Raw genomic sequence first — 12,103 nt, forward strand, 5'->3', positions numbered from 1 at the left:
AAACCTATCCAAAATAAAGTAAATAGAAATAAAATAATCTCATAAAATAGAAAACAAAATATGGGGTGGAAAGGGGGTGAGAACACAAATTGAAACTCAGATTAGTTATATATATCGGTACATCCCTGAAGAAGATACCAATATTTGTAGTCACCGACTTCAAAATATCTAATCACGCGCCATGTATCAAGATTTCGGTTTTCGTTTGAGATGTGACGTCATGTAATGTTATAGCAGTAAAACATTTCGGCCTCCGTCTTAAGGGTATGAAAATATTTTATATATTTCAATCACCAAAGCGAATTCCAAATGCTGCGTGCAGACGGGGGGGGTCTATCAAATTTGACCCATATGGGTTCAAGTATTTTAACTGCGTCTGGTTTATCAGACCCTGTCGGGTCAGCGAATGTCAAGGAGTTGCATCCCTTTCGGTACTCTGCGTTTGTTGATACTGTTACGAACTTTGTTCGAGGCATTGTCCTACAGCTTGAGTGTGTCAGGGGCATTCCTGTGCGTGTACTGGGTTATCGCACTGGCATGCTGCTTCCTCTGAAACACGGACGAAACGTCTGATATTCACTGTGCCAGCGACCTGGTTCGGGGCCTCAAGAAACTCTTGAAACACCTTGCTCCAGTATAATGTCCCGCAACGAATTTCGCATGATGTCATACGGGACTGAACGCGGGTCTGCACGGTGAGAAGTCAGCATCTGACGGCCATCCATAAATAAATAAACATTCCCTGTAGAAAGGTTCACAAATTACTTCTCGTAACGTAACTTTGAACTGGAGTTTTTAAATCTGTCGACGGTATGAGATAAAGTTGTCCCTGTGCTTAACTAATTAAGCACACTACGCCATGAAGGCGTATAGGGGAGTGGATGTATTATTGACCTCGGCACTGGTTGGAGGTGAGTGGTCAGCTTCACGTCCGGCCGCTTTACCTCGGGGGGAAAAGCCCTAGGTATCCATTGGATAGGAGGCTGGGTGGGTCCCATAATCGGACTGGACGACATCGAGAGGAGGAAAATCTTATCTTTAGCGAGACTCAAACTCCAATCCCTCGGCCATCCAGCCCGTTGCCAGTCGCTGTACCGAATCACATTTGTCAGCAGTAAAATATTTTTAATGGAGTGTTGTTTTTTATTTTCTGTTTCAGTGGGAACGGCAAGTACGCGACGTGGGGAGTCATCTGGGGGTTTGTCATTATGATGATGCTGGATGTCGGACTCGGCTAGCAGCGTTTCTCTTCATCTCTTGTTACGCCTGATTCTTAATGGAACATAACATTGTTAGTCGTGTCGCTGCAAGGTTTTAGCTTCCATTCTGACTTAACGTGGCGTAATATCACATTGCAGCCCATTAAGGTATTACAAGAAGGATCCATTAATCCATTCACGTACTTTGACGGCTGTGAGACGGCGTATCGTAGGGATTACGTTAGCTTCTTTATCGACTGTAAAACGTCATCGGAAGAAAGTCGAAGTAGTTTAATTAATTGACAACAGATGTCGTAGATCTATACCAAACTTCTGTTAATATTTAGAGAGAGATGTTTCGAGTCTTATGCAGGCAATTTAATGTAGTATATAAGAAGATTCAATCCACTCTGCGAACCAGGGTGCGTCATAGCTTGTGTAGGAAGCCTTGTGGGAAGATAAGTCCTGTGTATGTATGTATGTTTCGATTTCCCACCGAGTTATGATTGTGAGACGTACTTTGAAAACAGAATCTAGTAACTTTCTAATGATGACGTAACGTTCTACGGCACCAGCTGATGATGACGTGCCCTCGTTCATACAGTGGATGTAGTATAGAAGGGCCAGCTGCTTAATTACATGGACAGGCAAACTAGTTCTGTTTTCGTCTTTCATATTACTATATTTGAGAGGAAGAATTCTCATAACGTTTGCACCGTAACTCCAGACTTGAAAAAAATATTTTAGATCTGATGTTAGGCAATTTTAGGCGTTTGTTTCTATAGACAGTGGCTCCCTAACCTTTCCAGGTTACAGACCACACCCTCGAGGGGAACAACTTGAAAGCTTGATTTCATATCTTCATTCGAACAAGGAACAATACTAGCGGAGAATATGATAGCTTGATCTGCGACTCTCAACAAAGAGCGATAGTAGTAGTAGTAGTAGTAGTAGTACAAGTAACCATTGTTAAATCATACCAATCAGACATCAGCTAACTTCATGGAGCTGAGCCCTTCTTGAGAAGCCGCCAGTTGTGGAGCTACTCAAAAATTTCCCAGCATTTTATGGAGCCCGAAGGTTCATTACCGTGTTCACAAGAGCCTTCCATTTGTTCCTATCCTATTCCAGCCCATACCACCCCATCCTATCTCTTAATATCCATTTTAATATTATCCACCCACGTATGTGTTGGCCTTCCTAGTGGTTTCTTTCCTTCTGGCTTTTCGACCAAAATCCAATCAGACACAGAATTTATATATATATGGAAAGCAAATGGAAAACTACCACATTATTACTTTTCCTGGATAGTCTCTTTCCAAAAACAGAGATACCATGCATGCGAGATGTTTCCTCTGGAGACAAAACAAACCGGAGGGGCGGATAGAAGTGACCAGAAGACGAGGAAGAGGACGTAAGAAGATGCTCGATGACTTTGGGAACAGAAGAGGAAGTTTTATTTGAAGGAGAAAGCTCTAGATCGCATCAAGTGGAGGAACTGTTTTGGAAGAGACTGTGGACCTGTCGTCTTGACAGATTACTGATGAATGAATGAATATATTTGTATAATTTATATAGATCTGAAAAGTTGTGATGAACACGTTAAATCGAGAGATTTGTATACATTGACTTTATTTTGTAAAGGAATTTGCATAAGGGCCGTCTTTACTCGATTTTAATGGCGGAACACGTGTGCTGGTGCGCACTCGGGGAACCACCGGTTTAGGTGAGGTTCAGCGGAAACATGGCGAGGACTATTACGCCCAGACACTGTAGTGTGACTTTGCAACAATATGCACGTATCGAAACAGGAAAGCAAACGTTTGCAAAATATGCATTCAACCTTTTTCCACCCTTATTAGCAACGGGAATAACATGTGCTCTTCTCCAAGTGTACTTAGAATCATCAAATAAAGGAGGATGCGGTAGGCAGGGCATGTAGCACGAATGTGGAGAAGAGGAATGCATATAGCATATTTGTGGAAAAGCTAGAAGGAAAGAGACCACTGGGAAGACCAAGGTGTAGGTGGTGGACAATATTAAAATGGATCTTAGAGAGATAGGATGGGATGATATGGATTGGATTGATGTGACTCAGGATATGGACCAGTGGAGGGCTCTTGTGAACACGGTAATGAACCTTCGGGTTCCATAAAATGCTGGGAAATTCTTGAGAAGCTGCAGAATTGGCGGCTCCTCAAGAAGAGCCCAGCTCCATGAGTGAGTGTTAGCGACGAGAGACCCTTGACATGTCCGTCAAGTAACACTTCGAGATCAGTTGAACAGAATCTCATGAAAATTTATATTACGGAGTTCGGTTAAACCGCGTTGAAACCTTTGCAATTTTAGTTAAAATCGGGCAGTGACTGTCAGGCTACACACGCGTTTCTGCGTGCGTCTTTAGCAAGAAATGTCTCGAACAGAAGTACTTGTATATGTTCAGTGGTTTTTGTTTTAGCGGTTTTCGAGAAGTTTGGAAGTGAAATGAGGGAAGACGCCGTGACGTAACATTCCCGTGATTATTCCAGTATTACAACCTCTGGTTTGCCTAAACTGTTTCCAGTCATGTTCCTGTTTATTTATAAAATATACTTTGTTCAGATCTGAGAGACCTAACTTCTATGATTATTTTCCCTTGGTGAGAAGCCACTTTTCCTGAAGCTCTCAAGGCGCTGCCTGTGAAGAGTGCTGTAACGTGGGATGTGACGGCGTGCAGTCTGGTACGAACGTAGTGATGTTTCGGAGAAACGTACTGCCTCCATCTTCGGTACCAAGATTGAGATGAGCAGGCAGCAGAGTCCTCTCTTCATATTGTAACAGCATTGTATCAAACTGTAAAAGGTAAATTTGTCCCTGTGATTAATTAAGCACCACGCCATTTAGACGTATGTGGGAGTGGGGCTATAGACCCACATATTCTTGACCTCGGCACTGTATGGAGGTGAGAGTTCAGCTTCATGCCTCAGTCGATGTACTCTAGTAAAAGAGCCCCCGGTACCCATTGGATGGGAGGTTGGGTGTGGCCCAAAGCAGGGCTTTCCCCTGCCCGGAATCGAACCACGATTCCTCGGCCTTCCTATCCATAGCCGGTCGCTGTACCGACTGAGCTGTCCCGGATCCAATGTAAAATTTTGTATTTTCGAATCGTCTTCTGTTCTAACGTTCTGCGACTTTTTCAAGGGGCACCGAAAACACAAGTTGTGGACACGTGGAGCAGGGATAGCTCAGTCAAAATAATGACTAGGTTACGGGGCTGGTCGGAATCTCTGTTCGATGTTAAGGGTGTCCAGACCGGGCCTGTTCTCTTTGCGTTCTAACCGGCTGGTATCGAGGCTAAAGCTGCCGGAGCGTGAAACTGATCACTCATCTCCATCTGGTACCAAGGATGGGGATGCCTGAATCTGTACGCCACACGACACATCCCAGTCGGTGCGCAGACTCCAGAGCACGGGAGGCCTTCATGGCTGGAATTTCCCAGTGCTAATGCCTTCCTGCTGTTGCTTCTACTTGCTCCGTACTTGCAGCGGCGGTAACGGCTGTTGGAATGTGAAGTTCCGTGTCTCAGATACCAATCGATTATAATTCGGCCATCGGAAAATCCCAAAATGGCCATATTTGTATTCTCACGGGTGTAAATAAGACATCAAGACTTCCGCAAGATGGCAGTGCTAGCGACCTTCACTTTCTGCCGATGTGGGTTCATGTCGGAAGGGGACGGGGAGACGGAGAGGCCAAGAAGTAAGAAGGAAGAAATGTGTGAGGAGGGTGGAATGAACGTAGGAATAAGGAAAACAGGTAAAGTAAAGTTGTCCCTGTGCTTAGATAATTAAGGACTATGACGTGAAGACGTGTTGAGGGGTGGAGGTATAGCCCCACCATTCTTGACCTCTGCACAAGTTGGAGGTGAGTGGTCACGCCCCGGCCGCTTTACTCCCATGGAAGGAACTTCCGGTACTCACTGGATAGGAGGGTGGTTGGGCCCCAGAGCCGGTCTGGACGCTGCGGAGAAGCGAGTCTCTGTTCTCAGCGGTCGCTATAAAGAGTACAGTCTGGATTGTAATAACATGTAGTCTGGTAGAAGTCTACCGACGTTTCGCAGAAACGTACACGCTTCAGTTGTCAGGGTCGAAGAATATCCTCTGAAACGTCAGCAAACCTCAACCGAACTACACGCATTACCTCCAAGAAAAGCATAATCTTCAGGAAAATCCTTATCCCTGCAGGGGATCGAACACCCCCCGTCGTCCAGAACATAGTCTGTCACTTTACCGACTGTCTTGCTCATAATGAAGTTATAATTCGTTATATATGATGAATATATTACTGTAATGGTCATTGCAATCTGGCTACTTTCTGTTGTCTGTCTGTTAACCCATGTTCTTAATTACGTATATCTTCCCGTTTGTTTGCGCTGTCTTCCTGTCTGTCTGCGTGTCTGACGCGACCCGGGAGCTATTTCCATCCACAAGCAAGCTATATTTATACCAGGACCATTACGATTTGAGACGCGTGTTGATTCTCTCTTGTCTGCTCGTAATGTTCTTGTCTCTACATTCTCTAGCGCTCTGATGCACCGCTGCGGGTGCAACGGGAATGAGGAAGTAGCCTCGCCGTAAAAGCTGTCTAAATATATACGAATCCAATTCGTACCTCACAGGAAACACATCACGTCTCCACTACAAAGCCCAACCGGTTAATGCTGTTTAGGGAAACAGTCGCTGTTTATTGTGAGAACACAGATACAATCTGTGGGCAGAATATATAGCAATCCAGTCCGTACCTCACAGGAAACACATTACGTCACCGCTACAAAGCCCAGCCGGTTAATATTGTTTAGGGAAACAGTCACTGTTTATTTTGAGAACCATAAGGAACACATAAATACATTGTGCGTGCAGAATGAGAAGTTTATTGTAATGTTGAGTATGTGGCATTTATTGTTCTTTGGACTGTTAAAGGGAGTCTTTTTATTCATCGGAATTTTTCATTGATTCATGGGGTGAAAGCTAAAGTAAAGAAATTACCTCCAATAATAGGAAATTATTTTACACCAAAAACGGAAGAGAAAAAGTAGGAATTAATTTCTTTATTGGACAAAGAATTGAAGAAAAGAATATGTGAAAGAGAGAAGGAAAAACAAAAACAATGGATATAGGAAATGAATAACGATACAAATAAACGAAATCAGAGTCTGTACTGTCTGTTAGGTTGTGATGCCGTGTAGTCGGGTAGAAGTTTACAGACGGTTCGGAGTAACGCACGTTCAGTTCTCGTTAAGAATTCTCTTAATTTGACGATTACGGAACTGGTGAGGTTCGGCGAATGTAGTTGAATATAACATTGCGTTATAAGCCTATAGACCGGGGGGGGGGGGATANTATAGCTCTCTTTCCTCTGACGTTTATGCCACATTTTCCCAATTCATTCATGAGTCATGTGGCTATGGAAACAGCTCCTTGCCAGGACGCGTCATAAAGGCTTATGGAAAATGAGCATTAAAACAGGATTTTGAGACCGGTACAGGCACTAAACTGCCTAATATATAAAGAAAGAAAGCAGATGAACATTACGTAATGTTCTTGAAAGACCCTTGACGATAGGGTCGGCCGAACACGATGCAAAGTTATGCCAAATTACAACGCTGGCCCACAGAGTGGCCTATCACCCACACAACATGCCGATCACGTGCTGCAAGCCTTCCTCTTGGGTATTGCATCCGTTTTCCCCATTCGTAAGCTTGTCTGATAGCAGACAACGCCACCACGCTACCCAGAAACACCGAAGAAAACTAAACGGGGATTCCCTGTCTTTAACCCTTTAGATGCTAGTGTTTATTATATATAACATTTGCATTAACACGGAAAAACCCTGACTTCTGCCCACAGAGTGCATTTACCTGTTATCATCTGGATTTTGGCGCCATGTAGTTCGTAGAGAGCCCGACAAGTTCTGGATACGTTCCAGTTTTAGTCAAAATCGGATAAAAGTAATAGGCACTCGAAAACCAGCACGTATTATTACGTGGACCCCGAGCGTAACTCGCTAAACATTTGTCTGAGCGAAAGAAATCATTCCTTATAAATATTGCAGTGAAAAATGTAGCAGATGTTTTATGCTTCTTATATCGACCATTTTCAAGGTAATTAAACAAGCATTGTTTTTTCTACGCCTATATTTCTTAACTTGTGCATTCAGCAGTCAGTATCCGTCTTCCGAACACACTCGGAGATTATCGAAGTCTTTTTCTTTTCGATGATAATTAAATGAAGTCTCCTTTCTCCTGAATTTATAGGCCTACATGTATATCTTATTAAATCGTAACTTTTTTTTTTTTTTGGCGCTACAGCCCCGGTGGGCCTAGGCCTACCCCCATGACCTCCGTTCACTTCGGTTTTTCTAGATCTTACACATTCGGTAGGACTCCTTGCGCGGGTGATCAGCTCGTCGCAAGGCCTCTACTTATACACAAACACAGAAAAACGGACACAAACATCCATACCCTGAGCGGGATTCGAACCCACGATCCCGGTTTTCAAGCGAGCGAAGAAAGTACATGCCTTAGACCGCTCGGCTAAATCGTAACTTTTCGTTATAGAATAAAGAATTTCTTAGCTTATATTAATAAGTACTTAAAATATTTTAGCTTGTAGCAATAAATACGTTAACATGGATATAGGCGTGTTAATTATAATTACATCTGCCACACACGCCCTTCTCAATTTTCCTTCTGTTTATTTATCCGTTCCCCATCTCCTCCCCCAAAATTTCTGTCACAATTCATAATCCGTTTGTTTGTCAGCGTTCCATCTTCCCTTTTCCAATCTTTTCAGCACAGAATATTTTTATTTGATAATCATTGCAGCCATTTGAAAGTCTTGCCCATCCATATTGAAACTTCTGTGCGTCATTAAACAGCTGCTTCTGTATATGAGGTTACAGTCACTAGATGTCTCTGTATTGGTGTCACATTCCTGGAATCTCCGTAGAGGCATTCACGCGCACACAAACACACACGCATGTCCAGTACAAACAACAGCTCCATGCGTGAGGGTATGCATGCGTAGATCGTGCGCATAATACACGCACTAAGACATGTGCACATCCACGGAGAAACTTTGTGGCACGGGAAACAACATGGCCGAAACGTTAAAAAACTCAATGATGATAACCTAATATAGTTTTTTTTTAAATGTTTCAAAACGTAGAAGTTACAAATGGAAACAGGATAAAGAATTCTGTATTCTCGGATGTGACGCGGTATAGTCTGATAGAAGTTTACCGACGTTACGGAGGGACATACTGCCTCCATCATCAAGGTAGAAGAGTAAACCAAGCTGGAAACGGTACGAGTATGTCCCACTGAAACGTCAACGAACGTTACCAGACAACACGGCGTCATATCCCATACACTTAACAGTCACCAATGTGGGAACTTCAATTTCAGCGTGTAAAGGAGATAACCTGCTTGTTGAAACTGAGACAGTCGATTCGGGAAACAGTTGCTATCAAGTTGAAGGCATGTTCTCCTCTGTCCTGCTTTCTGAACCACATAAAAATAGGTAAGAATGTAAAGTTGTGCCTGTGCTCAATTATGCAGTATGCCATGAAGGCATGGGGGAGTGGAGGAGTAGCTCCACCATTCTTGACCGAGGCAATAGATAAAAAGTAGTTGGCCATATATAAAATAATATTTTTACAACAATTATAATTTGTGTGCCTAATTTTGTTGAAAAAACGCAATATGGGAAATGGTATGTTATGATCTGAGGGGAAGGATTATATTGTGGCCTTCTGAATTATGACACCGTATATTCTGGTATAAGAGTTTATCAACATTTCGGTAAAAATAAAAAAAAAATAATGCTCTTCTAAAGGTGAGGGCTAAAACGTATACCAAAATTCCAGTTCTTTTGGCCGCGAATTTAAAATAAACTTCGAATATCAAATGTTAGCAATACTCCAGTATCAGATTTCATGGAAATCCGTTGCACAGTTCTGGGGTTGCTACGTACAGAAAGACATGACCAATTAAGTAGGCGTATTTTTCGTAACTTTTCGTTGCGAACTACCAGTAATAATGCCAGGAAGATGACGCTGTAGAAGTTACTGTACATACTTGGTCTAGTTGTGTGAAAGCTCTGCCGACACCCGGTGTCGCGTCAGCCGGTACGTCCCAAGCTGTGTTTGTGTTTCATAACCATTGTGTTCTGGGTGCGATAAGACATTTATGGCACATTCACTTCGCAACAGGTTACGTCACTACGGCACAGTTCACACTCGCGTCACGCCGTTCAACTTGTCCTGGTAAATGCTTTATTCATTCGCATTATGAATGCGCGAGATATAAATACATATAAATTTTTCATCTGACAACCATCGGGAAAGGGACGAATTGGAAGACCTAAGCGTAGATGGGAGGACAATACTAAATTGAACCTAAATGTTACAGGAACCAGGATAACGCAGTCGGTTATATCAACTGGCTAGGGGCTGGACGGCCGAGGGGTCGGAGTTGGAGTCCTGGTAGGGTCTAGACTCTCCACGTCGTCCAGACCGGCTCTGGGGCCCACCCAGCCTCCTATCCAGTGGGTACTGGGGCTCTTTCCACCGGGTTAAAGCGGCCGGGGCGCGTAGCTGACCAATCACCTCCAACAAGTATCGAGGTTAAGAAACGTGGATATAACTCGTACATCCGCTCTACCATACGTTTCATGGCAACTTTACCTCTGCACACTCGTGGTCTAAACACACAGCACCACGAAAAGCACGAATGTGTGATGGGGCTACGCGTCCTCCATTAGAAGAAAAAACGCAAGCACAGCGATCTCCACAAGACAGTTTTTAAAACACTTGATGATGACCAGTGATGGTCGAAACATGTAGTGGACAATGTGGTTTTTAAATAAGTTTGAAAGTCGCATTATATATATGTAGTAGCTTTAAACAAAATGTTTAAAAAGTGTTGCATGTAAGACGGAACATCAGAAACATTTGTTAATTAATTGTACAGCAATTCATTTCGTACCTCACAGGAAACACGTTACGTCTCCGCTACAAAGCCCAACCGGTTAATGCTGTTTAGGGAAACAGTCGCTGTTTATTGTGAGAACCATACGGAACACACAGATACAGTGAGAGAGAAGAGAAGAAGAAGAAGTGGTGGTCGTAGTGAAAGACACTACATTGGGGGGAAGAAACTATATCTCAGATTTTGAAGGTTCCCAGGCAGTGCCCGCTTGTCCTTCTGGTAAAGATAGAGCATATAATCGGATTTTTGTTTGTTTGTTTTTGCTAACGTTGGGAGGGCTATATGAAGGCGAAATTTTGATGTTAGCAATGGGAGGGCTGCATGTGAGGCATGCAGTGCAACGTGGAATTGGGTACCAACTCAGCATTTGCTCTAGTGCCGAGGAAAACCACGGAAAACCTTGGTCGAGCTGGCCGGTCTCAGGACCTTCCGGATACAAACTGACTTCTAGCCAGCAGTCCGGCTTAAATACGCGAACCCTAACGCATGCCTCACATGCAGCCCTCCCATTGCTAACATCAAAATTTCGCCTTCATATAGCCCTCCCAACGTTAGCAAAAACAAACAAACAAAAATCCGATTATATGCTCTATCTTTACCAGAAGGACAAGCGGGCACTGCCTGGGAACCTTCAAAATCTGAGATATAGTTTCTTCCCCCCAATGTAGTGTCTTTCACTACGACCACCACTTCTTCTTCTTCTCTTCTCTCTCACATAGTACACAGATACACTCTGTGGGCAGAATATATAGCAATCCAGTCCGTACCTCACAGGAAACACTTTACGTCTCCGCTACAAAGCCCAACCGGTTAATGCTGTTTAGGGAAACAGTCGCTGTTTATTGTGAGAACCATACGGAACACACAGATACACTGTGTGGGCAGAGCCGGCGGTACATAGGCAGTATGTAGTGGTATGATTTAATCTGTATATAGAGGTCGGCGCTTCAAAAATGACCTCCAGTAGGAGTTAGTCCATCCATTCATTCATACCATTCGTGGTAATGAACATTAGGGGACTCAGCTGATAATTTAGTGACCTGGTGAGTAACATTCAGCCACTGAAATAAGAAACGGCATGTCATGTTAGATATGTTGTTCTTTATAAATATCTTTTATCATATAGAAACATGACTCACTGTGATTCATGTGATACTTTTGACAGTGTAACTACAAGTCTCGTGATTGTAGTTGTAAAAATATATTTTATGGTGTAGAAACCTGTTGCTTCACAAAACTGGCAAAATATTTAACGTTGTTTATTACTCTCATGTATAGCTCAGTCAGTGACCAGACTATGGTTGGACGACTGGAGAATCGGGGTTCGTTTCTCAACAGGATCAAGAATTTTTTCTCCATAACGTCCAGACCGCCTCTGAGGCCCAACCATTCTCATATCCAATGGGTACCGGGAGTAAAGCGGCCTGAGCGTGAATTTTACAACCCATCTCGTAAGTTAAGAATACCTGGAGCTGTTCCTCCACTTCTACATACGTCCTCATGCTGTGATGCTTAACTAAGCACAGAGACAGTTCTGACTTCGCCGCATTTCTGTTCAGTTAGGTGAGTCAAGTTTACATACCGGTTTCGTAACCGACGTTTGAATCGAAATTCGACTAATTTGAAATATTTTTGACGGTGTAACTGTTGATTATGCCGGCCACGGTAGCCGAGCGGTCTAAGGCGTGCACTGTCTTCGCTCGCTCGGAAGCCAGGATCATGGGTTCGAATCCCGCTCAGGGTATGGATGTTTATGTGCGTTTTTCTGTGTTTGTGAATAAGTAGAGGCCTTGCGACGAGCTGATCACTCGCCCAAGGAGACCTACCGTATGTCTAAGATCTTGAAAAACCGAACTAAACGGAGAAGTTCATGGAG

General features: G+C 43.4%; 1 protein-coding gene across 3 annotated transcripts in view; it reads left to right on the forward strand.

The window, feature by feature from the left end:
• LOC111863588 (zinc transporter ZIP11) overlaps nt 1-2,260 on the forward strand; it is a gene marked incomplete at its 5' end in the record, with an annotated part of 65,047 nt that extends 62,787 nt beyond the window's left edge. For all 3 annotated transcript variants that reach the window (XM_023850048.2, XM_023850056.2, XM_033751203.1), the window contains 1 exon segment: nt 1,160-2,260. In XM_023850048.2, coding sequence (XP_023705816.2) covers nt 1,160-1,238 — 79 coding nt within the window.
• Nucleotides 2,261-12,103: the final 9,843 nt, after the last annotated feature.

This window comes from Cryptotermes secundus, unplaced genomic scaffold, assembly GCF_002891405.2.
Source record: "Cryptotermes secundus unplaced genomic scaffold, Csec_1.0 scaffold1379, whole genome shotgun sequence".
Classification (NCBI taxonomy): domain Eukaryota; kingdom Metazoa; phylum Arthropoda; class Insecta; order Blattodea; family Kalotermitidae; genus Cryptotermes; species Cryptotermes secundus.